At 32.2% G+C, this 27,081-nt stretch overlaps 1 protein-coding gene and 1 long non-coding RNA gene across 6 annotated transcripts in view; one reads left to right on the top strand and one right to left on the bottom strand.

Annotated features, from left to right (window-relative positions):
* The first annotated feature begins 362 nt into the window (after nucleotides 1-362).
* On the top strand, nucleotides 363-8,614 carry LOC111050028. The gene is made up of 4 exons (XR_002606029.2): nucleotides 363-526; nucleotides 2,197-2,258; nucleotides 4,007-4,176; nucleotides 7,917-8,614. It is a non-coding gene; the product is annotated as an uncharacterized LOC111050028 (long non-coding RNA).
* Nucleotides 8,615-9,539: 925 nt separating this feature from the next.
* Nucleotides 9,540-27,081, bottom strand: part of LOC111060112 (IQ motif and SEC7 domain-containing protein 1) — a 56,203-nt gene continuing 38,661 nt past the window's right edge. For 4 of the 5 annotated variants that reach the window (XM_039442288.1, XM_039442284.1, XM_039442286.1 and 1 more), the window contains 3 exons: nucleotides 26,378-26,567; nucleotides 24,560-24,711; nucleotides 9,540-12,380 (listed from right to left, as the gene is read on the bottom strand). In XM_039442288.1, coding sequence (XP_039298222.1) covers nucleotides 12,193-12,380; nucleotides 24,560-24,711; nucleotides 26,378-26,567 — 530 coding nt within the window. In that variant the 3' untranslated portion in view covers nucleotides 9,540-12,192. The remainder of the gene's footprint in view (nucleotides 12,381-24,559; nucleotides 24,712-26,377; nucleotides 26,568-27,081) is intronic. The other variant, XM_039442285.1, reaches the window with a different exon arrangement.

The following is a 27,081-nucleotide window of genomic DNA, read 5'->3' as shown; positions in this document are numbered from 1 at the left end:
TTTTTGGAACCCCCAAGATTTGATGTTGACCACTAAATTTAGAAAAATTCAGCTTCTATCCCCCATTATAACCAAACAAATCTTGTCAGTAGTCATGTTAAGCACTACTGACCTTTTTTGGAACCCCCAAGATTTGATGTTGACCACTAAATTTAGAAAAATTCAGCTTCTATCCCCCATTATAACCAAACAAAGCTTGTCAGTAGTCATTTTAAGCACTACTGACCTTTTTTGGAACCCCCAAGATTTGATGTTGACCCCCCCCAAGAATTTGGGGCCCACAAGGACACAGCCCAAACTCCCCCCCTCACCATACACACACAGCTGAATCTCAAAATTGGTGCTAGATTAATTGAGAACTTGACGAGCTGAGACCATGTTCTATAGCGCGCTCTAGGATATAGATTCAGTGGCGTATTCCCTGTCAACCACTCTCTCTATAATCTGCTTCTCCTAGCATCTCCCAGTTCTCTTTTTCGTTCTTTCTACTGTTTGTGCTTTGCGAGGTCGTTGGTTGAGTGAAAAGGTGAGTCAATTTTTATTTCACATTTAATTTTTATGATTTTGGTTCATGAAGAGCTTTTTCTGTTATACCTACACTTATAATTCTTTGTGATTGATTCCATGAATTTTAAATATTCATCTCTTAGTTCTATGTAGGCTGAGAAAGAAGACTTTCTATTTCCTCTTCAAATTACTGTACCTACCTAACTTATCTAAAATATCATTGAATAAACTTGTTGAAAGAAAAATAGTTCGTTCAACTTGTTTGACTTGATAATTTAAGTTACTTCTAATCAATACTTTTTTCAGCACCAGCATATATAACCAGCTCTTTTATCCTTAAATATAGTGTACTATGAACCTTACGTCATATTTGGCTATTTGACTATGACTATGACTAATCCAGTCAAATAGTCGTTTTACAGGAAACAGCCCCAAAATAAATTTTCTCGACGGTTCTGTATGTATTTTGAGGCGCTGAATTCGAATCTGGAATTTGCTGACACGCCAGAGAGCGGCTTCTCCCCCAAAACCCCCAAAATTTTGGACTTTTTTAAATTTTTCCATCAAGCCTTGAGTTTTTCGAGAAAAAGCATTCTCTACAATATAAAGATGATAAAATTTCCAATAAATTGAGTGGTCGCGCAGGACTCTACCGTTTCTGGTTCCGGAGCTATGAACTTTCAAAAAAGGGGTATTTTTTAAGGGTTTTCAAAATCATGCAAACATACCACTTCTCCCATAAAATACCACATATCACGTGAAAGAACAATTAATTCTGAACAGGATTCCTTAGAAATTTTCAAACTTAGTACCTAGTGGTGGGAGGGGGAATACACCCAAAAATAGAAAATCATTTACTACAGACAAAATACAAATTTTTAATTATAATACCTTTTCAAGGTCTTCCTAGAAAAAAAAAACATATTTCGGTTGAAATCATCTTACGAGGTTTATGTTTTTTGAGAACCGTTAGATACACTTAATTTCAGTATTTCCTCCTAGTTGGGGGACACGCATAAGTATACATAAAGGATCAAAACTTCAAACACTTATAACTTTTGACAGAATGATCAGATCTCCTCGTACTACAGCTTATTCTTCTCAGCTCGTCAAGGCTTAAAAATCATGTAACTTAACTAAAATTTGATCAAAAATAGAAAACTCCACCTTAAGTGTATTTTAGCCCATATTTCCATACACAAAAATATGGCCAAGTTCTATATTCAAAATTGTGTATCTCGGTAACCCCAAATGATGAAAAATGTTAGGGTAATAATAATAAGTACCAAGGGTATTTGGTCTTGACTTCCGAAACTAGTATCTCAATATTCATAAAATAATGTTCATTTTTTGTGAATCAATAGTCTAAAAATAACATCACTGACACAAAGAAAGTTTAACTTGAAATTGTCTAAATCAGAGTCTATAACTTATATATTTTTAGTGATTTTTTGGATATCTCATAAATAATATTGACTTTATTCAGAACTAATAATGAATTTAATTCAAAGATCATCATTTTGTGTCTTTGAGATTGAGGAAATAAAAATGATCGTCGGCTGAATCAAAAAACATAATCAGTAGAGAAAGAATGGCTGTTCAAAATTTATATTTTTTTCTAGTTAGCCTTTATGATTTTAAGTAATTTCTTTACTCTTGATTTGAACGTTACTGTTTGATTCTTTTTAGATCTAGAGAGAATGCAGCCAACCCAAATGCTGAGGTATGCTGTTAGATTCTCCTACACTCAGGTGGGTCCATTTGTCATATTTCAATCATGACTCTCTCTGTTGTTTTTTTATAATTCATAATCCTACCTATCTACAGCTAATTTGTTGGAAGGAATTGAATGGCTAACAATAGATTGTGATTTATTACATAATAAAGCTGGATTCGCTCACAATAGCGACAGCGAAAATATGATTCCCATAACTTCTAATGGTGTTCTTCATACTCACTCTGAGTGGCTGAGTGGGAATAGACAATTAGAACTCGTGGGAATTATATTTTCACTGTAACAGTTGTGTGCAAATCCAGCTTTAGGGTACGTTTATGTCGGAGCTGTGATAAACGATCCTAGCAACGATGAGAGAAGCGATGCTAGTAGAGAGTAGCGCTCAGCTTCTATCGACTGTTCATGCCGACAGTCGTGCTTAAAGCTTGATTCGTGAGTTCATGTATTGAAAAACCAATTTATGTATGCTCTCATGAGTGATTCTGATGGAGATTTTATTTTTGCATCGAATACAGTAAAGCATTACTTACTAGGTTGTAGAGAACGTGAATATTATGCACATCCTATCAATGTGGAGAGGAATGTATTTGGGGAGTATCATCATTTGTATGAAGATTTAAGACAGTATACAAAAAATTTTGTTGACTATATGACAATGGAAATAGAACTTTTGACTACATTTTGACGAGAGTTTCCAATAATCTCCAAAAGGACTGGAATAATTATCACATAAGTCCTGTCATGGCAGAGGAGCGATTAATGCTAACATTAAGGTACAAGAAAGTTTATACAAGAAAGTTATATTCTTTGATAAAATAGAAACAATTGAATTTATTCTTGAAATGCATACATCAAGGTCTATATTATGTTTCATTATTATCATTGACAATAAGATAGAATTTTGTAATTGAATAAGAAATAGTTTAATAAAGTAAAGAAAATGTCACTTGCTTACGAAACTCCACATATAAATCAACCCAAATCATGAAAAAATATTGGTCCATGCTTGTACTTTGTATTCTACAACTCGATACTAGCTTCGAAAATGGACCGAGCCATTATCGATGCTCTTATCGATGGTCAGGACCCAAGATCGATTTTCATCGCAGCTCCGACCTAAACAGGCCTATTAGAAAGCACGTTGGTATTATCTACGCGTTGCTAGAATCGCAGCTTTTATCACTAATCACAGCTCCGACATAAACGTACCCTTAGACTTTTCACAGTGGTGTGAAGTGTCTAGTATCAGTAGCTGAAATTACTTTCAATGCATTATTTATTAAATAGGTATTTATTTATTTTTGTAACATTGCAGTGGGAACAGTGGTGTCATGGTTAACAATTCAGTTTAACTGTTGATGTCTCTCATATTGTTAATTGCAAGGGACTCCCCATCAACAAAAAGTCATACGAATTTACTTTATATTGTTATTTCTAGACCTAGAAGTAGCCCTTTTCAATCTGTTGTAGATTGAACGAGAAACTTGGCACCAAGTTCCGTTTATCTCATATCTTACTGAGTGTTTGACATTGGAGCATCGTCTTGGATTCCAGCCAAATACGCAGAGATCTTTAGTTTTTATGCATTCCTGCTACTTCAAATTAGATCAGGTGGCGCCAGTCGAATTGCTGTTTTTATAACTTGTTTGTTTATCATGTGTAACGAAATTCGCCATTCAAATTGCTGGGTTTTTAACTTGTTTATCATGTGTAATGAAATTACATGTACCGCAGCTAATTTTTTTCGTATGTCATTTGAAACAGGGTGCTATGAGTGGAAGCAGGTCAGGATCGGATAAACTTGTGTACCCATTTGCAGTGATTCTTGCTGGATTGGGCATCTCATTATCCACATTCAGCGTTAAACAACTGCTATCGGGCGGCCACAAGAGAACATTCTAACATACTTATCTTCACCATCTAACATGAAAACGGTAAAAATCTAACCGATCAAAAGGATTCAACCATAGAGAAAAGATAGTATAAGATGATGGTTTAGGTCGATCATGTTCCAAACTCCAAGCCGATTCTTGTTAAGGCTGTGCAAAGGCTAAAAATGAACTCTCTACTGGTGATATTTTTCAATTTTTTCGATTTGTATATCATCAAGCTATCAAAATGAAAAAGTTTTCTCAGGAAAACCTTTTTTCTGATCATTACTTTTTGAGATATGAGCGCCTAAAGTTTAAATTTTTAGAACAGAATATTTCAAGTTCGGTAAGAGATAAACCCATGAGCTTTAGAAGATAGATTCTTCATGGTATTGTTGATCTAATAAAACAAAAATTTTATGAAAATATCAATTTTTGAAAAAGTTATTCAATTTACCAAAAATAACTCAACTAAAAGTTATTTTTGGTTATTTTTAGTAAATTGAATATCTTAAAAACTGATATTTTCATAAAATTTTTGTTTTACTAGATCAACAATACCATGAAGAATCATGATGAATCACGGCACTAGGAGTTTCTTAAGGCTGTGCAAAGGCTAAAAATAAACTTTCTACTCGTGATATTTTACAAAGTTTTTCGATTTGTATATCAAGCTATCAAAATGAAGAAGTTTTCTCAGGAAAACCTTTTTTCCGATCATTACTTTTTGAGATATGAGCGCCTAAAGTTTAAATTTTTAGGACAGAATATTTCAAGTTCGGTAAGAGATAAACCCATGAGATTTAGAAGATAGATTCTTCATGGTATTGTTGATCTAATAAAACAAAAATTTTATGAAAATATCAATTTTTGAGAAAGTTATTCAATTCACTAAAAATGACCAAAAATAACTTTTAATTGAGTTATTTTTGGTAAATTGAACTTTCTAAAAAAATGATATTTTCAGAAAATTTTTGTTTTATTAGATCAACAATACCATGAAGAATTTATCTTATAAATTTCATGGATTTATCTCTTACCGAACATGAAGTGTTCTGTCCCAAAAATTTAAACTTTAGGCGCTCATATCTCAAAAAGTAATGATCGGAAAAAAGTGTTTTCCTGAGAAAACTTTTTCATTTTGATAGCTTGATGATATACAAATCGGAAAACTTTGAAAAATATCACCAGTAGAAAGTTAATTTTTAGCCTTTGCACAGCCTTAACTCAAGCTGATTACTGTCGACTACTATCTATTATTACTGTTTTGTTGGGGTGAGAGTGTAAGAACGACACATTATGAGAGACTACAGCTTCACGAAAAAGAACTACCAGGGCTATCGGGTTGAGTTAACAGTGACATTTGGAACATAAACGACCTATATCATGCTATCTCTCTCTTTTGTTCAAATTGAATGAAAAAGACTAAGAAATTGTCAAAAACCACAGATTTATTGATACTTAGAAAGAACGGTTTCGGTTATTACACCATTGTCAATCTCTGATGAACTTTTTATAAACAGTTTTTGATAAACAGTTTATCAGAGATTGACAATGGTGTAATAACCGAAACCGGTCTTTCTAAGTATCAATAAATCTGTGGTTTTTGACAATTTATTAGTCTTTTTCATTCAATATGAATAATTACCACAATATCAACTTCTCAACTACACAAAAAGTCTTTTGTTCAACTTACCGTATTTTATATAACTATTCAAGCTGGTTTCGTACACAACAATGAACAGAGAAATATACAGCGAATTGTTTAATTATTATAGAAATTACTAGTACCTTCACTATACTAGTTTTTTTCATATAAAAAGTATAAAGCGGGTACTAGTAAGTTCTATGATAATAAAAACTACTTGTTTTCTAGATTTTCAGCATAGTTTTGATACAAATTCTAGCAGTCTCATACCTCTCGACAAGCTTTGAAATTCGCTCTGTAAAAACATGTTGTGGTTATGCTATAAAGCAGAGAAAATTGAGCTGGAACAACAGTGAAATAGTTATTTGTGCAACTAGTGCGCAAAGTGACAGTTTGCTGCACCGAAAGAAACGTTTACGCCCGAGCCGTAGGCGAGGGCGGAATGGTTTCTTGAGTGCAGCAGAGGAACTTTGCGCACGTATTTCACATTAAGTTTTTCCTACAGTTACCATTGAATATGAAAAGTGGGTAATTATGGGTAAAATTGCCTGAAATGCATCAAATGTTTTTCTGTGTAATTTTATTATTGATAAAAACCTTAATCCTAAAATCCTAAAGTCCTCGTTGTCCTTGGTTATAATATATAATGAATAATAATTAGCGCGTTGTGCTTGGTTGCACCTCTGCTCACTATAGCAGCCACAGCAGTCACTGTTACCAACTTCATTTTGATTTTGCTGCACTGTTGCTCCATATAACCTACTAAGTATTTTGCGTTGCCATGTTGCAAATCTGGAGTGCAGAAAAATTTTTCCCGCACTAGAGCGGAAAAGTGATTCTTTGCGTTCTGTAATCAGTGCAGCAATGGCCACTTTTCAACGTAACTGTAGGAAAATATAATTCCTATAAGATATAATGGTATTATTCATACACATTCGGCTGGGCTGAGTGGGAATAATCCAATTAGAACTCGTGGCAATTATATTTTCACTTTTGTGTGCGAATCAAGCTTTGAAATGTCAACTTAAAAGTGCTCCTTTGAAACTTGAACAAAATTAAGAAATGTTATGAAGACAAAATTTTTAGTCTGCTCAAATGTGGTGTCTCTTTTTATTTTGAATAAGAACTCTCATCCTTATGATGGGTGAGATGGGCAATTATAATATTAATAAATTGCTCCTTTAATATTATTAACTGTTAGGTACTTTAATAGTAACAGCTTAATCTGACTATGACCCTCTCTAGTCCATGCGTCTCAGGAAATTTTATAAAATGTATGTCCTTTGACCATGACTAATACCTGGTACTAAGCCACACGAGGCGGTTTTCAGTCGGCACGACAGGACAGGAAGCTCTCTGATTGGGGTTGGCTTATCGAATGAACTACCTGTCCAGCCAATCGGAGTGCTTGCCATCTTGTCGTGCCGACTGATAAAACGCCTGGTGTGGCTTTGCCCCCTATAGGTGGCCAATTCATTTTGTGAGTGCATTTCTTTCTGGTAGATATGACAAGTTCCTCAATTATAAAAAAAACACTTCACTTAAATTGGCTTCTTCTGAACAAATTAAAAACAATATAAAAATCTTGTAGTACCCTCTATTTTTTAAAAACTTCAAGGGCCGGTTTCCGAGCTCGGGATTCAGCTAAGCTCTAGACTTTAAACAGCTGGAGTCAGAAAATTAGCTTTCCAAAACGGGGCGTAGTCGCAGTTTTTATAACAGTAGTCACAGTTTTTATTTTCCCATTTCTATTATTGGAAACGTTTTTCCTTGACGAAATTAAACATTTCTAAATAATTCAAAATAGCTGAAACTTTACACTATTTTCTCTTTTATTTTATGTTCAATTTTCTAGTTTTTTTTTGAAATTTAATTCAAACGTTATTTTGACAATGACTACGACTACGCCCCGTTTCGGAAAGCCAATTTTCCGACTCCAGCTGTTTAAAGTCTAGAACTTAGCCGAATCCCGAGCTCGGAAACCGGCCCTAAATAGTTTCTAAATACTTGGTACTTACTCTAAATATTTAAGTCAACTATTGTTGAACTATTTTAAAGTTTTTAAAAAATAGAGGGTATTACAAGATTTTTATATTGTTTTTAATTCCCTCAATATATCCATGACAACTTAATTATTGCTCTTGTTTTTTTGTAGGTACATCCATTCAGCCGTATGAAGATGCTACAAATCTAGGAGACTGACGAAATGGATTGAACCAGGAAACGCAACATCTAAATGTCCATTTTCCACAATAATCTAGTTTGACTTTATTTACTTGAGAATTTCTCAAGATCTCAAATTCCAACCAACCTTTTAATTAAAATCCATAAGAACGTATCAGCCATCAATTTTTAGGGATCATGATCTTCATTGAAGGTTAATGCTTCACGTTATCCACTGTATAGCAACCATTTCCATATCTGCATAATTTGTGAATGTATCCCAATCATGTTTTAACGTATACCGATAATATTAAGCATCCCCAATTTTTAATATTTTGGTTAGATCACTTTTAAATGAGATTTGTAGGCTATTGGAAGATGATACGTATCTATTATAAATATATTGTAAATAAATAGCCAATTTGATGGACGTTTTTCAGAATAAATGTAGAACTTGTAGAGCTATGATTTAATATTTGTTTGTTTAAATATGTGTTAATTCTTCCATGGTTTTCAATCACTATGTTTGAAAGTGATTTACTAATTTTATTAATTGATGCTTAATTGTAGTCACTTGATCTGTAATTATGTTCGAGATCAAGCAGTTGATGTAATTAATTTTATGTTCTGAGTTTTCAAGAAGTAATCTTGTATATTTGGCAGCTTATAAAATAAAAATAGTAAAATATAGACTGTGTTTTTTCTCATGACCTTTCCAAATGGTATCTCAGTACAAGTGGTGTTAAGTTTGTGGGTCAAGTAGAAGAGGGGGCTCTTATTGCCTCAATTTCGCCCACATCACTTTTTGTAATTTTATAAAGTGTACCAATGTTCATAAATAAACGACATTTATCTATCTATCTATCTATCTATACCTGCAGAGCTGTGTGCTGCTCAGTGCAATTGAGCGGTTTCTCAGCTCAGAACACAAAAAGCAATAATTTCGATCTCTCAATAAGTTTTAAAATTATCTTCACTTGCTAGATTTGACGATCTTATGATTGAATCAATAACTTCTGAGTTAATGAAACATTTTCTGTTGAAAATGTGATTTGAAAGACGATTAGACTAGTTTAACGTTGAAAATGTGATTTGAAAGACGATTAGACTAGTTTAACATGAAAAATGTCTGGTGCCTAAGACTGTGGAGTTCTAAAAGTCAATAAAAACTACCGTCAAACCATTCTATATTATACGAGTTATATTTTTGTAAAGTACAATTTTGTGTAAACAACGATTAACAAGTTGATACTGTCTGTGTGGCTTAAGAGAAACATGTGTGACAACCATTCAAAATGTACATTACATAGAATTCATAGTAGAAAATGGAAAAAAATATTGAATGAAATCTTTTAAATGCTACAAATTTCTTCATTCTACATATAGCCTATGCTAGCTAATTCTTTTCTTCAAATTCCTAACTTCTGAAGTCTTAATGTTGTTTGTAGCATTGAAAAGATGTTCGATGTTGAAAATACATTGTATATAAGCAATGGCATTATTGTATCTCTCCACAAAAAATGTGTAAAAACTCAACTAATGTTCATAATTTATATTTTTGACAAGTTACCAAATAGAAAAGCATTGGGTTTGAAAGACCCTTGTTGTCTAGGTATTAAAAATATTAACATATGCATAAACTTAATTCGTTCGCGTTATTTTATTTGTATTTTAAAATCAGAACTAATCTTTAGCTGCTAACGTGTTAAGTGTAGGGACAAAAATAACATTGTTATTGCGAATGATTTTCAGCATCATTTTAAAAAAATAAAGTGTTCGTTGAATAAAAAAATTTGAATCTAAATTGTTTGAATAGAACAAACTTATAAACAATAGTAGTATAAGTTATCTTTGGGTTCGTGTAATGCTCAAAATAAGTTTTAGATTCACCAGAAACTGAATAGGCCTACACTTTATCCTTCAGCTGGAGATTCATTTGAGTCGATTCAAATGAATCATTTGCTGTATCTTTAAATATTGAAACCTCAAAGCTTCACCTCCTCAGTTCACTACAGCGTTCGGCTCTTCTCGCTTCATTTACCTTATGAAGCAACTAAGCACACAAAATTTCTCAAAAGAAAATAAATTATTCTGAAACTTTTTATAGAGGCCTAGACACCTCAGATAAGATGTTCATGAAATTGAGTTTTTAGATAGGCTTATACTAGACATCAATAAATCTACATAAACGACACGTTAAATTTATCACAAAAACTTGAAACATCAATAAGTGAATTTGCCCCTAACTAGTCAACATAAAAAACATCCAGAAAAATGTTTAGAGTGTAAAAAGTATTGAAATACAGCAAAGAAAATAAGTACAATATTCTCATTTCAAAATTCATCCACAGTTATTCTATACTAGTAAAGTGTATAGAATATTATTCTCTTCAATGTAAAAATACAGTTTGATAATCAACAACACTAATGAGAAACACTAATATTCTACATGAGAAAATTCCTTTGGCGATAATAAAAATTGAAAATAGAGAATATTATCAAGTTGTAGACTTGGCCACGACAGAGGTAGGCCTATTATTAATTATTATATACTATATTTTATCAATTTTTCGCGCTACGCCCTGATGTATCACTCACTCATTCGCGATTTTATTGCAACTTCATGTCGTTTAGATTAATGCGGATCCAGAATCTATATGAAGATTTTGAAAGGCAACTGTGACCCTGAGAAGATCAATAATCTTCAAGAATGTTCTAAGGCCCGGAATATCATTCAATCAAAAATTTCAAATCAATTGATTATATGATCAATAGAATATGAATACATTGCGGTATGCTGACAAATCCTTGATGGAAGCACTTTTTAACAGTTACTCAACTTTTCATCATCATAGAAGCAAGGTTTTATGAAGGATTTAAAGCTGAAGATTCAAATACAATAGGTCCAAATGATTTACAAAATTAATGATAGGTTATTCAGTTAATTAACCATCTAACATCATTAAAGCAATGTTGTATTAAGAATGTAAGGCTGTAGATTCAAATGCAATAGGTCCAAATGATTTATAAATTTATGAGAAAAATATATGACAAAGTTTAAGCGAAATGTTATCGTAGACATCGCAGAAAACCATCTAGTTTAAATATAATCTTAGAAAATAATTGCTCGCAAATTACATTGCATGCTGGACTGTGTATTGTCAACAAGTATTCAATTTATTCCTATCTTAGATATTAAGTTGTTTACTAGGCCTAATGGATTGGAATAAACTTTGCGATTTTTTTATAATAATATATTATTAACAATTTGTGAGGAAAATGTGCTGCAGAAAAGTCTTGCAACGATCTAAAATTCTAGGAAGAAATGGAAATCGTTTCACAATAAGATCGAATTGATAAAAATAACATTTGGTAACTTATTAGTATACAATTTGAGAGAAATTCAGCCATACAAGTGTTGTTTGAAGTTAGCTTGTAACTTGTAAGCTGGTTGAACGAGAAAAGCTTCAAGTGTGTACAGTGACGAGGTCCACGTTATAATGACAGTGGAGAAAGATGAGAGAACAGCGTCGCCGATTTTCTGCCTTCCATAGAGGATAGCTGATACCGATATATCTGATGTAATATTAACTGTTCATTCTTGTTGAAAATAATCGATTATATTCTATTTATCAAGAAAATATATTATTCGATTATTTTCATCTACACTATGAACAGAGATGTGAATATTGCTTCATATTAGGGTGAAATAAAAGAGATGTGGTCAGTTTCACATAATTTATTTGAGCAAAAATAAAGTTTTAATGCATTTGAGGCATCGTCATCAGGGTCCAACCAAAAATACCTCTGATAACCACTGAAACTTCAGTTTGGCTCAAATAAATTATGTGGAATTGACAATATATCTTTTATTTCACCTTAAATAAATTTTCATGATTGAGATACCGGTACATCTGATGTAATATCAACTGTTCATCCTTGTTTGAAATAATCAATTATATTTCATTCGCCAAGAAAATATATTTAATGATTGAATTTTCTTGATAGAGATTGAATATTTTTTGGTTGATTATATTTCTACATTGTTCATAAACCATCTGGCAACGTGGCGGAGGTGGAAAAGGATAGAAGATAGCACCATCTGCTTTGTCGAATGATAGACAAGGGATAGCAACACCAATGCTAATAAAATACTGCCATGATAATGTGGACCTCATTGTACAGTGTATGAGCCAGTCGCCTTAGCGATAAAGTGTTGAATTAGCAGCGCTACTTTTTCGACGAAAGAAGCCCCGCCTTTCTGAACGCTAGACTTGCGTAGCAGCTAAAAGATCCTCAGAGCAAGCGACTGATGCTTTGGACAGTTTTCGCTCGCGTTTCGCGAACAAACTGCCCAAGAATGAGGATGACTGCTGTTTGGTTCCTGTGGCTGAAGAGGAGTCCAAAGACCCCGCACTGCCGCGTCTCTGCTTCTGCTTCTCGGCACTCCCTACAACTTCAAGTCAATCACAACAAACAATTACTATCAAACACTATCCATCAACGATATAGTTGTTCCCTAGAGAAAAGATAGCATAACAATATATCCCATGGTATAGGTATCATCACCTAAATTTGGAAGAAAAAATTACACAGAGATTGCCTATCTGCCAATTTTTTCACATCAGTGTCTTTTTTTGGATGAATAGATAAATAATTCATTTATTTATTTATTGTATAAAATACTATAATCATAATACAATTATGACATTGGAGGAAAAACTAGGCTGAGCCTGTACTATTTCTCTCCAAAAATTTTGATAAAATGTTAATGTTGCCCAAAAGATAAGGTTATATAGTCACACACTGCTTCGTCACTTGATTTTCGGTCCAGAAATGATGATTTAAAATTTTGAATTTTGAAGGTTAATTTTATACTCTAAATGAATCACAGAATGTATCACAATAAATTAGAAACTTTAGAAATATTGCACTTTTTTAAAAAAATTGAATACAAAATACAAAATTAAAAAGATAATACATAGTATATGTTCCAAATTCGAAGCCGATTCACATCAGTGTCTTTTTTGCATGAATAGATCAATAATTAAAAAGATAATACATAGTATATGTTCCAAATTCGAAGCCGATCCACATCAGTGTCTTTTTTTGCATGAATAGATCAATAATTAAAAAGATAATACATAGTATATGTTCCAAATTCGAAGCCGATCCACATCAGTGTCTTTTTTTTGCATGAATAGATCAATAATTAAAAAGATAATACATAGTATATGTTCCAAATTCGAAGCCGATCCACATCAGTGTCTTTTTTTTTGCATGAATAGATAAATAATTAAAAAGATAATACATAGTATATGTTCCAAATTCGAAGCCGATTCAATTATGATTAGAATTTAACAGGCTTTTGTGCAACCGGGCCTCTATTATAAAATAGTGATTCTGAATAAAACTGATATGTTTCTTTGAAAGAAATCAATTGATTGAACATTCATTGCCATGTGTTCTAATCTATAGAACATTCTCGTCTACTGAGTGAAATATTTCTCCATTTTATGTGATGAAATAAAATGAATAGTTTTACCAAAAGCATATTAGGTATTTGTGGATTCGTAGGCTAATTTGTGGTGTGGGCATCTACAGGGGTGGATTCAGAAGTGTACTATTTTCAGGTACATCACACACCAGTTAAATATGGTTCAAGGCTTCATCAACAATTGTTGAGAAGAAAAATACATCACTCTAGAGCTTCAGTTTGAGACTATAATTTTGAAAGATTTCAAAACAACTTCTTTATAAGCATTCTATGTAAGCATTCACTGGCATGCGCCTAACATAATAAGGAAATGAATAAATTTTTCTCATTTAAATCAATATTTTTTGAGTACGGTATCAATAAAAAGGCTTGTTATTAGACACCACTTGGAATCACTTAGTATTAGGAATACCGGTACTAATTAGATTATCTTCCTAATACTAATTGATTCCAAGTGGTGTCTAATAACAAGCCTTTTTATTGATACCGTACTAAAAAAATATTGATTTAAATGAGAAAGTTTTATTCATTTATTTATTATGTTAGGCGCAAGCCAATGAATGCTTACATGAGCCAAGTTTAAATGTATATGGTAATTTTTTTAAATTTGAATTTATTAGTGGATTATTGCAACTAAATGAAATGGAATTCAGTGAATTATCCTGTTGAATTAATTTATTAAATTAACGAATTATCCCATCCTGTTGTCAGATATCCATCCCTTTTCATGACCTGGACTACACAACAGGAAATCATTAAAAAATCTATCAACACACCATTTTTTTGGATTCTAGAATGTGTAACTTTACATTTTACACTAGGAAAATAATTAAGTTTCATTGATGGAAGTGAGTTTTATCAGTAAGAAAAATCTGAAACTGAAAACAAACTTAATCTTCAAAACAACAAAAATCAAGGTTTTCATTTCAACTATTTTGCTAGGACCACTTGAAAGTTTATTTATGAAGAATTACTATTACCCCTTTATTAGATTATTTTATAATTGTATTATTTTATTCCGACTAGTTTCATTTTGACATAATTCACTTTGACACTTCTGTGGCTTGGTGCACGAACTACCTAGGTTATGTCAAAATATCAACTTTCTCACAAATCAGCTTGAAAGTTCACCTTGTATTTTCCAACTACGGCATTTCGATACGGAAATGTGAGTGCTTGAAGTGCACAAGTCGACATTTGTAGTTCTGGCATGGAGTATGAATGACAATCTAAAAACATATGTCTTCATTGGTAGTTTTCACACTCTGAGAGTGGAGCTAAATCATGACAAAGGTAGTATACATTTTATTACTTTGAGATAGGACATTGGCACTTCTGGAGCTGTAATCTATATTAGTGATGTAGGTATTAGTGTATTAAACTCATTTTTTTAAAAAAATTACATTGGTAGTTTTTGCACCAATAAGCCACAGACTTGATAATGGGATAGATAGGCCTACACGAGTCTAGGCGTGTCTCAAATAGAATAATAATGAAAACACTCGGATTTTGTCAAAAAATATCACTTATTTATTGTAAAATAACAAACAAGTTTCGAAACAAATGGTGTTCAAACTGAAAAGTTTTGAATTCTCACACTGCAGATGACACAATTAGTGTCGAAACATCTTTGTTATTTTACATTAAATAAGTGATAGGCTATTTTTTCACAAAATCTCAGTGTTTCCATTATGGATAGATATCACATCTTACCAGCAACAGAATCGGAAGTGAATAAAATAATTCAAGTTAGGGTCACTTTGTCCAAAAAAATTAAACTAAATTCTAGCTTAAACGATCAGATGCTATAGAAACACATAATAATGAATGCGACCTTAAATTGATTAATAGATAGTTGTACCAACTTGGGAAAAAGCGACCCTAAGGGCACTAGTAAATCTTTATAAATAAACAAAGTTTCAAATATTTCTGTGCGAACATTCTGATAAAGACAGTTGAAAACATTCAACCATTTTCTTGAAAGTTTTGATGAATATTCCCAATACAAGTGCCACAAAATCGAAATTTACATATACTGGCTGCTAACTGATAGCTTTTCTGAAATATACATATACTGACACCTGTTGGAGAATAAAATTCGCCATACCCTTCTCCTTCTAAATATATAGATTTATAAATTACTGCTCCGATGAGATCCCATTTTGATGAAAATCGCTCAGAATACTGTTAGTGTTGAAGAAGTTATTAGCTTTCATAGCTCAGATGAAAAATAGTTATTAGTTGGTGAATAGTTACAATTAATATTGTTGTTATCATTGATTTCTCTAGATACATGGTTGGAAATGTACCAGAGCAGATTTGAAAGCATAGGTCTACATCTAATTAAAATTGAGCGAATGTGCTAAAAATGATTGAGAATCGGTTGATATACATAAATCTTCCACTATAAATTGGAGCATGTGAAACCAAATTCAATGTCGTTTGGAGTTTGAAATTTGTTACAATTTCCACTCCACAATCCTAATTAGATAGTGCACTTTGGTTTTGATGTAACTTATGTAGTATATTCTTTACTATTCAACAGCTTTTTTAATCGATGATACCAGACATCTATGAATCTTAAACGGCATCTATACTCTATGATGATACCAACCTTCAATTTAAATTTTAATCCTTTAAAATCCTTCATTTAATGATGATTTATGATTCCCTCGTGTAGGGGCCTGTAGCCTGTAACATTCTTTTCATATAATTTGAAATATATTTCCCCAGTAATGGACGTATACATTTTTCTATTTCTATGTTATCATGCAAGGCATGAATGAGATGCTCATGCCTTCAGTTTTTTTAAAGTTCACTAAACATTATTATGGGCATTTCTTCTATATTTCTAGATTTAATTGCCTCAGTTGGTGCAGGTCGGGAGGCAATTGGCAATATATCATTCACTAAACACAAACACTTTCTCTTCGACAGTGAGATTTTCATATAATTGTTCAACGCTTTTTTTTAATTATTATTGAGAAACACTAAATTGCATAGTTAATTAAAGATTTTGATGAGTTGGGAGCCCCAAACCGTATTATTCAAACTCAAGAATTTTAGAAGACTGAATTAAATTAAAAAAATCATACAATTGTTCAACGCTTTTTTTAAAATTATTATTGAGAAACACTAAATTGCATAGTTAATTAAAGATTTTGATGAGTTGGGAGCCCCAAACCGTATTATTCAAACTCAAGAATTTTAGTAGACTGAATTAAATTTAAAAATTATTCAAGTTGGTCATTAAAGCAATTGTCACTCCGCTCAAATTCTGTATTTTCAGGTGTTCAAATTATAAAATTTATGTGAACTTCAATAATTCTTGTTAGGTATTCCTTCTCTTGAATAATATATGGTAGAGCGAGTGGCGAATTTGAATTATACTATCTTACGGTAACCTGGAACCCAACTATGACAATAAGAGTTTTTTATGTTTATCTGCAGAATGTAAATTAGGTTATAAAAGCTCAAATACATGCATCCAAAAAATTGTTATTGGTCAATTCTACTTTCAAGTTTTACAGAGCTTGTAAAGTTGAATTAATTATCAAAGTCTCTTATAAAAAATCAATTTGGAAATCCTGATTCCAGGTCAGTCAAGAACATTTAGGACTGTAATGAATTATTGGAGTTTTGACTAAAATTTATGAGAGGGAAGCTAAAAATCTACATTATATTAGAGCTGAAAATGACAAAAAACTCGCAGCCAATACTGTTTTTCCCCGTTAGGAGTGTACACAGATTCGGTTAGAGTACATTATGATAAGGAATTGAATCATTGAAAATAAACACAAAGCTAAAAAATTACAGTAGTCACTGACAAAATGGATTCAAAAATTATACTGGGTGATCAAAAAGTCTCTCCGCAGCAGCTGCCTGGTGGCACAGCCTATTATGTTCTGTTTAGAAACCTGTTTGACAAGTGATTGAATGATATTCAACTGAAAGAGCTCTTTATAATATCGAAGAATATCTGAATGGATGAGATCAGCTCCTATGAGTGGAATTGTATTGTTGTATTCTGTAGATCAGTGGTCGCCAAACAGTCGATCGTGAGCTACCGGTAGCTCGTGGGGTAGTTTTTAGTAGCTCACAGAAATGCTTAGGTTGTCAACCATGCATTGAGAAACATGGCTACAAAATTTTGCATTTCTCACAGATATAACTGAGAAGTTGAATGATTTAAATTTGCAGCTTCAAGGGAAAGATAAGGTTATCGGTGGAATGATTTGAACTGTAAAATCGTTTTCCAGGGAGCTTGAGATGTGGGAAAAGAATGTCGTCCAGTTTGAATATAAACACTTTTCCAGTCTGAAGAAAATCAATAACGAGAAAAATCCTTCACAGCACCTCAGCAATAACCAAGAATACGTTACAATTCAGACTTGAGACAACAGTTTGATCAACGATTTCAAGATTTTAAAAGCATATCGAATATGGTACAATTCGTCAACTCTCCTTTTGTAGAGATCGATGCAGAAGATTTTGCAGCTTGTGTAGTAAAACATTTTGGTGGAGGTCAGGCTTCAGTTGAAATGGAATTTGTGAATTTTTAAAATGATCTTGTCTCTCAGATCACTTTCTACAACTGGAAATATTTGGCCTCAAGTCCCCAAAGAAAAATATCCAATTCAAGTTGCATTGAGGTTGAAAGCCATGCTAAACTCTACCTACTTGTGTGTATCATCTTTTTCAAGTATGAAATTCATGAAAAATCGATATAGGAACATTTTTTGGACAACTGCATCAGAATGGCGGCTACAACGTACACTCCAAACATCAATAAATTATTGATGGCCAAAAAGATTTCCACTTCTCTCATTGAAATTAATGCACATTTCAACTAGGCAATAAAAGATACTTTCTTTATTCTAATATTCGTTGGTAGCTCACTAGAAGATTTATAAATGCTATTCTAGCTCACAGGCTCATCAGTTTGGCGACCACTGCTGTAGATGTTTTATTTGTTTTGTATTTTATTTTAAATTATCTAATCAAAGATATATATTTTTGACACTATTCATTGTATACACTGTACAAATTTATGAATAAAGAAATTATGAAATTGAATTGAATGACTGCCTTTATTTTCCTAGAGAGCGAAGTTAGGGCGCAGTCGACCCTCTCTCACACTTGACTCTCTGTTACACAAGATAACAGCACAAGCCATATGATTGAGTGTTTTTGTATATATTTCACTGCGGAGGGACTTTTTGATCACTCTGTATTAGCGAGAATTGTATAATTATATTTACTGCTGTTATAAACATCTAAATGTGCGTACAGACTCATGCGCCACGAACACGCGTATTTCACTTTGTATCAGCTGATTATATCTGTAATTGTACAGAGACAAACAGATAAAAGCTGATGAAAAGTGAAATACGCGTGTCCGTGGCGCATGAGTCTGTACGCATCTTAATAAACACATTGATTGAGGAAACCCAAAAACAGACAATAAATGAATAGAAGATTCATTAAGAGAGCTACGATAAATCAACGTTAAAAAACGACAATATCTAAGTAGAAAAGAAATCATGCAGGAAAATTCTATGTACTATTAAAGATTGAATGAAAAAACTGAGTTGGATGTATGAATAAAAAGCTGAAGTGCTATCTAAACTTTGGATAGTCTGCTATCTAGAGTGAGGTCCACGTTATAATGGCAGTGGAGAAAGATAGGAGAACAGAGTTGCCGATTCTCTGCCTTCTATAGAGGATAGCTGATACCGGTGTATATCCGATATAATATTAATTGTTCATTTTTCTTTAAAATAATCAATTATATTTTATTCGTCTAGAAGATACATATTTTCCAATGATTAAGCAATAAATTTTCATGATTGAGATTAAATATTTTAATTGATTATATTTCTACATTGTTGAAAAACCATTTGGCAACTTTGAGGAGGACAGCACTAACTGCTTTGTCGAATGATAGACAAGGTTAGCATGTGTGATTTTATTTCACATCTGTATCTGGTTATAAAATATGCAGGTTATGAGCTATTGCTTAATCGATTATTTTAGTTTGATAGAGTTAAAGTAGAGGATATTTTTGACTTTGTAGTAGTCTAGACTCTGTTTATCTTGGTGAATTTTTGAAAAACACTTTAGTAAGATGATACAAGGATAGCAACACAATTGTTAATTAGATACTGCCATTATAACGTGGCCTCTGTATGGTATGGTAGTTGAGTTTTACATTTCAGGAATGAATGGAATCAGTTTGTTATTGATATGGGTGAGTGGTGACAAATAAAATCATGACAATATCGTTAATAAAATCTCAATTTATTAAGGTGTATAGAATCGTTGAGTAGGATGACCATGCAAACTACAGTTATGATGAGGATGGAAGCATCAAGGTACAATGACTGCGATGGAAGTAGTGCATGGAGGAAATCTTTTTACAATAAGACTCGAGAGAAGCTGATTTTAAATCTAGCGTCAAGTAGAGTGATCAATCTGAGGCAACAACTTGATAAATAGTTATTTGTATATATAGAGTGAAAAGTACTGTTTTTTCTCCCTGAGGGAAAAGTTTGAAGACCGAGGCGAAGCCGAGGGCAACAATTTTCCTGAGGGAGAAAAAACATTTTTCACTTGTGATATACACAACATTTTTCTTCCACCTACATTTTTATAAAAACTGTAAATAAAATATTTTTTAAAAACGTACGTGACCAAGCAATGTGTTACAACATAATCTAAAAAGTAAACAGAAACAGCTGGCTTGTAATCACAGTTCTCCGCCGATAGTGCTATGCGCGATTGTCGGCAAAAGTTGTAACAACAATGGCCGCTATAACTATAGCTATGATAAAGTTCCCGTTTCAAATTTGATTAGTTAATAAGTAATATTCATTTGGCTGGTATTTTGAATAGCATGGATATAAAAAAATATTTATACATTATTTTAGTATAGTGATATGAAGTTTGTAATAATTTTAGCATACAAACATATATTTCATATGTTGATCAAATCTGGTTGAGGTATTGAATTTAGTTGGCTCAATGACTGACTACTCTATATGCTTCCTCATCTGAGCTTAGACCTTCTTACCTATTACAATGTAAGTTTTTAAAATAGAGATGCTTCCCATGTTATTTCAATGGAGTCAATTTTCCTCCCTAGGGAGTTTTTCTGTTTTTTACTACCGAGAGCGAAAAAGTAACACTTTAATATTATGTTTCAGGTAGTAAAGTAAGTACTTTAGACAGTAGGTGGAGGAAAAAACCTTTATTCTATAGGTAAATGGAGAATAATCAACTAGGTATTATGGAAACTGAGCTGTAATTATTCAATATGTTTACAGAAAATTGTGTCTAAAAGCTTGGTCTCTGACCGCTGAGTTGAGGTCTTCATATCTATAATTGTTTAGGCCAAACTCAGCGTACCAAATACGGTACAATAATATAATGAAGGAAATAATTGGCTCAAGCACGTAGGGGACAGAAAATTCACGAATACCATCTTCATAACATCTAAACTACTGGACTGATTAATTTGAAATTATACATATAGATTTTTAATTTACCGAGAATTGGTTATTTTCAAATTCTTCAAGCTTTCAGTTGGTCAAGTTTTCAATTGGACCCTTGCGGAGCACGGGTTACCTACTAGTTTATAATTAACAAAAACATTATTAATTATTATTCAACGAAAATCCCAAATAAATGCTGCAAATCACCCCGAAGACTTCTGCTACTGCAGACATTGACAACAGGGTTAACAGCTAGATGGAAATTCGATGAGAACTACTATCCAAAAATTAGTTGCCAGCCGGGAATCGAACCCGGTACCTCCCAATTGCTAGTCAGGAATGCTTACCCTTACACCAAACTGACAATCTCTGGATAGCAGCGCTCATTTTATATGAAGCCATAGCGGCCAACCAGTTACAGATGAATTTAAATAGAGAATGCATTTATTCAAATACTAATTAATATATAATTATTATTCGTTATATATTAATATATATATAATTATTCGTTGAATAATAATGATATATTAATTAGCATTTGAATAAATGCATTCTCTATTTAAATTCATCTGTAACTGGTTGGCCGCTATGGCTTCGTATAAAATGAGCGCTGCTATCCAGAGATTGTCAGTTTGGTGTATTGCCCGATTCCCGGGCTGGCAACTAATTTTTGGATAGTAGTTCTCATCGAATTTCCATCTAGCTGTTAACCCTGTTGTCATTGTCTGCAGTAGCAGAAGTCTTCGGGGTGATTTGCAGCATTTATTGGGGATTTTCGTTGAATAATAATTATTTATTAATTAGCATTTGAATAAATGCATTCTCTATTTAATTTCATCTGTAAAAACATTATTATTGATTAATTACTCGAAATACAAGAAAGTAGGTAATATTTAAAATGTAGATATGATACTTGAAGAGGAAATACTACATTTTAAAAATAATGCCTGTATTTTAGTTTTATTGGTGATATTATCTTATTCAATTTATTGATTATATTATGAATTATTTTCAGCGAGAAAAAAAAACAATTATGGGTGGAATAATAAAATTGATTTGAATTTCCTTACATTAATAATTCATGTTACAAATCTACACACTACTTATTATAATTATCAAATAATTTAGAGAAGAAATCAAGACTAGCTATGTTGATAATCAAAATTCACGAAGACCCGAATAATTATGCTGAAAACTTCGAGAAAATCTCAGTTTGATCACTCTACTGCATAACATTAATATGGTTAACTATGCCAGCCAAATCTATAACACTGACTAGAAACTGTTAATATTTGGTACAGTATTTGGTTTACACATTTTAGAGCAAGTCTTCTGAACACATGCACAAATTTATTGAAGTCTTATCAAAATAATATCATAGAACTATTACACAAGGTAATTACATACAATTACTTGAATCATTACTGTATAAGTTTACGAGTATAATCAACAATCAATATTATTATTATCATTTCAATTGCTAATTTATTGAGAGTTGGGAAGAGAGATTTATACAACATTTTATTGTGTTATTATTGATTTACACATAAGAATATTAATAGCAGTATTATTAAATTATTCACACAATGGTAATGCTTATTATTAATATTTTAGAAACGCAGACCTCTTTATACATTATTGAATTTTAGTACACCTAATTGATCTTGGATATAAATAATAACCAACATGTCAAAGTGTGGGAATATTTTATGGATACATTTAGGCGCCAGGCCTCAGCAGGCCTCAACATATAGCTGTCATAATTTGAACAAGTGAGCTTCTTACTTCCTAGACGAATACAAACTAGGGGTGAGTTGAAAAATATAACAATATATATTAGCTATCATAATTTGTGACAGAAAGCATTCCTCATTTCATGTCAGAAATATTAATTATTTTCATCCTCATTCAGACAAAAATAAACATTTAGTTATACATAATTCTCTACTCGGTAATTTACAATTATTTTGAATAATTCAACTATTAGATAAGAGTTTGTATTTGAATTTCAAAATGCATAGAAATTATTACAAAGTTCTTCCAAAATTATTTATATTAATGACTGACAATATTGAAAAATATAAATATAAAAAACAGTTGTAGCAATATTTGAAAATAGCTGAAAAGGGTTTTAAAACTATAGTCTAGCGTGAATTGAATTCCTAAAGGAAAATAAAATATGGTAACAGTCATTCAAACTTGTATAAGCTATCGATAAAAATATATAAATAAACAATCTGATTAGAATATCATAAACTATCACAGCCATTAGTTGAGTACTGTTTACTTATCTTTGCCACAAATATTATTTATGTTTATACAATTTAAAATGTATAGTTATTAGTAGTATTATAAATCAATACTCATTGGCTTGATTCTTACTTCAACTTGAATAGAATAAATCCCAAGAAAACACAAAAAAGCACATCACACTTAATATTTATTAATAAATCTAATCCATTATGTTTAATTAATGTATGGTGACTAAGATGGAGAGCATTTTTACAATGGTATTCAGGTCCTACCATAGATACAAAATGGATAAGAAACATTCAATATTCATTGAAGGAGGAACAGACAATAAATTTACACATTAATGGTGAATGTGCAATACAAGAAAAAATAATTTTTTAAATAGATTTATAAGAGGAAAAATTATACAAATTTTTATTATTTTAAAATATTAGTTTTTAGAAAGAGCCGTATAAGAGATACTATAAATCGTTTTTAGTTAACCTAGCAGATACAGGGCTCAATTCGAAAGGTGAGCGATGAAAACATGATTCAGGCAAAGTAAATTTGAGCACAATACGATAGTTTTCAAGCTTTGTGATAGGAAAGAAACTGTAGACATATCACATGAAAAATAAATGATAAACTAGCAATTTCCGAACAGGCATAAGCTGAAGAAACTTCCAACTAAAAGTACGGTAGGTACGGTATCTAATGTTATCAATATTCATACATCAAAATGCTTAAGGTAACAGGTAACAAAATAATGACATAGTGCCTCATTATTACAAGATGACTTACGCAAGCTGAATATTTACAGTAGAGTATCGATTATTCCGACTGATTGATGCATGATAATCGATAATCGTTATCAATTGCCAGTGTCCGGATAACTGATAATCCGGATTTTAACATGAATTTACCCCAGCTCTTGAGTGTAGGCGTAATTACAGCTTTGTATTCTGGCCTACAGTATTTAATAGTAAGTTTTGTTTGTGATATGACTTGTATACACTTCTATTTTATTCACGTTCTAGTTGAAATAGACGCCATGTTGTGTAATTCAATAAGGTACAGTAACTCAAATCTTCCATTTATTAGAATATTGTACTGTGGCAGACCAATTAGCCGCTTGAAATATGGAATAGGTTAGTTTTTAGAGGATTTCAATTTCAATTTAGGTTTTCAGGGATTCAATATTTTACTTATCGAATTATTGTTCTGCGGCGGACCAATTAGCCGCTTGAAATATAGAATAGGTTAGGTTTTTAGGAGATGTCAATTTCGTTATATCATCTGTCGGAATAATCGGTGCTCTACTGTATTGAGATACTGTATTTCGGTTTTAAGCTACCTATTAATAGAATTACACCTGATAATGGTTGGTATAGGTTGGCATATTAATACACTCACATTGGTCGTGAATATCGAGCAGAGAGTTGCTGAGTGCAGACCGCTTGAGTTGCGGCGGCGCAGGGGGGGTGGCAGTGGGCGTGGCCTCGCAAACCACCTCCCCTACATCTGCCACCCCACTGTCCCTGTTCTCTGATCCACCGCCACTCGATCTACAAACACATTTTTATCATAAAAGTGTTATTGCAAAAAAAAAACAAGAAAAATACTGAAAATAATATTTTAAACAATAATTTTGCAGATGACCAAATCCTTATTTAGGAAACAGAGGATCAGCTGACAAAAATATGTGTGGAGTGTGACCAAATCAAATCTTTATTATTATCATAAACAAACATTGATTGCATGGACAAAAATCAATTGAACATAATTTAATTATTCATATAGAACATACACAAAAAAACATAAATTCACACAGCCACATTTAAGAATCTTTATTGCCAGAACAACTTTACATTGTATGAGCACGTCAAAAAATAATAACAATAATATAACACTTGTGAAATAAAAGAGAAATTATGATATAAAATCAAGCATATGATAATAGAAACCTAAGCTCTCTAATTTCTAAAGAAAGATTGTTATAAATTTTGGCTTGTTGAAAAATATGGCTATCTCTTGTCTTGGAGAGTCTAATTTGAGGCATAGTAGTCTCTCATATTGTGCCGTTCATACACTCTCACCCCGCCAAAACATAAAAAATTCACAGTAATCGACAATAATCGGCTTGAGATAACAGTAAAAGTTGCGACATAAAAGCCCTATACCATGGGATATCTACTTATGCTATTGTTTCTCTATGGTATTACCATGAAACCTGGTTCTGTAATATGAATTAATTTTCGAATAAATATGCAGTGGTATTGACAATATCAACATCTTATTCTTTCAATTATGGAGAAAAACCACAACATCGCATACCATACAATCAAATTATTATTATAATATTTTTGATTGTAAAAAATTAATTTTCAACAGATGGAAAGATTATCACGGAACTGGATGAATTATATTATATGTAATACAAATTCAATCGTGAACTGAGTTTGTTAACATTTCAAACAGGTGACATCAGATACTAGTGGATTAGAAAACTGCGTAAGGTCTACTGTTCACAGAACTACTAGTATTTATTTATGAAAAACATGGAAGCATACAGGATTTTTCCCAAAAATTGCTTCCATAACAACACAATAACAATAGTTTATTATACATAGTAAGAGTACAGAAAAGAAGAATATTGAAAAATTACAATGAAAGAAGAGGAAAAATAATAGAAAAAAAGAAATGAAAAAAAATGAAATTATTAAACAGAAGTAGCCGAAGAGAATTAGCCGTAGAGAGAAGTAGCCGTAGAAGTGCAGAGAATTTAATCAAATCACCTTATGTTTGAAATTCAAATTATAATTTGTATTTCTTACCAAATACATTTTGCAAAAAGCGATTCCGGCTGTTCTGGTGTGATGAAAATAATAATTATTAATAAATTATAAAAATAGGTATTATTACAAGCCGATTGTCTAATTTTCTTCCAATGGATCTATCTTTTCTTCCTTTTCAAATTTCAATTGATTTTTTTAATATAATTAATCCTAAAAATATATTAAATATAATCAATTTTTATTTCATTTACCGTATGTATCTTATACTTATAGCCCAATATTTTTTATTGTAACACAGCTAATCTTAAGAGCTGCTCTCACACACGGACGTAATAGTCTTTGTGGGTTCTAATATTCATTTTATAATTGTAATTGTGTTGTTAAAATTGTATAATACGTGAATAAAATAAATATAATAGAACTCTAATAGCCCCACCTTCCACCTCTACTGCTCTTCTGCCGTTCCAATTCAGCCTCAATGCGCAGATTTTCCATTTCGTCCATTTCACTGATGGACTCTCGAATATCCTCAGCAAATTTGCAACGATCATGGTCATTCCGAGCATTGAACGTGATCAGGTTGCGTGAATCCACACGCTGCGATAAGCGGATTCCGAATGGATAATCTGTATCAGCAAAGAAAACAATAGACAACAATTTGATGAAATAGTTATTTGTGCAACTAGTGCGCAAAGTGACAGTTTGCTGCACCGAAAGAAACGTTTACGCCCGAGCCGTAGGCGAGGGCGGAATGGTTTCTTGAGTGCAGCAGAGGAACTTTGCGCACGTATTTCACATTAAGTTTTTCCTACAGTTACCATTGTATATGAAAAGTGGGTAATTATGGGTAAAATTGCCTGAAATGCATCAAATGTTTTTCTGTGTAATTTTATTATTGATAAAAACCTTAATTTATTGTCAAATTGAATAGAAATGTTGTCGTTGGTTATAATATATACTTAATAAGGTGCTCGTTGTGCTTCGTTGCACCTCTGCTCACTATAGCAGCCCAGTCACTGTTACCAACTTCATTTCGATTTTGCTGCACTGTTGCTCCATATAACCTACTAAGTATTTTGCGTTGCCATGTTGCAAATCTGGAGTGCAGAAAAATTTTTCCCGCACTAGAGCGGAAAAGTG

The sequence above is a fragment of the Nilaparvata lugens genome, chromosome X (genome assembly GCF_014356525.2).
Source record: "Nilaparvata lugens isolate BPH chromosome X, ASM1435652v1, whole genome shotgun sequence".
In the NCBI taxonomy this organism is placed as follows: domain Eukaryota; kingdom Metazoa; phylum Arthropoda; class Insecta; order Hemiptera; family Delphacidae; genus Nilaparvata; species Nilaparvata lugens.
This window is presented reverse-complemented; position numbering and strand designations above follow the sequence as displayed.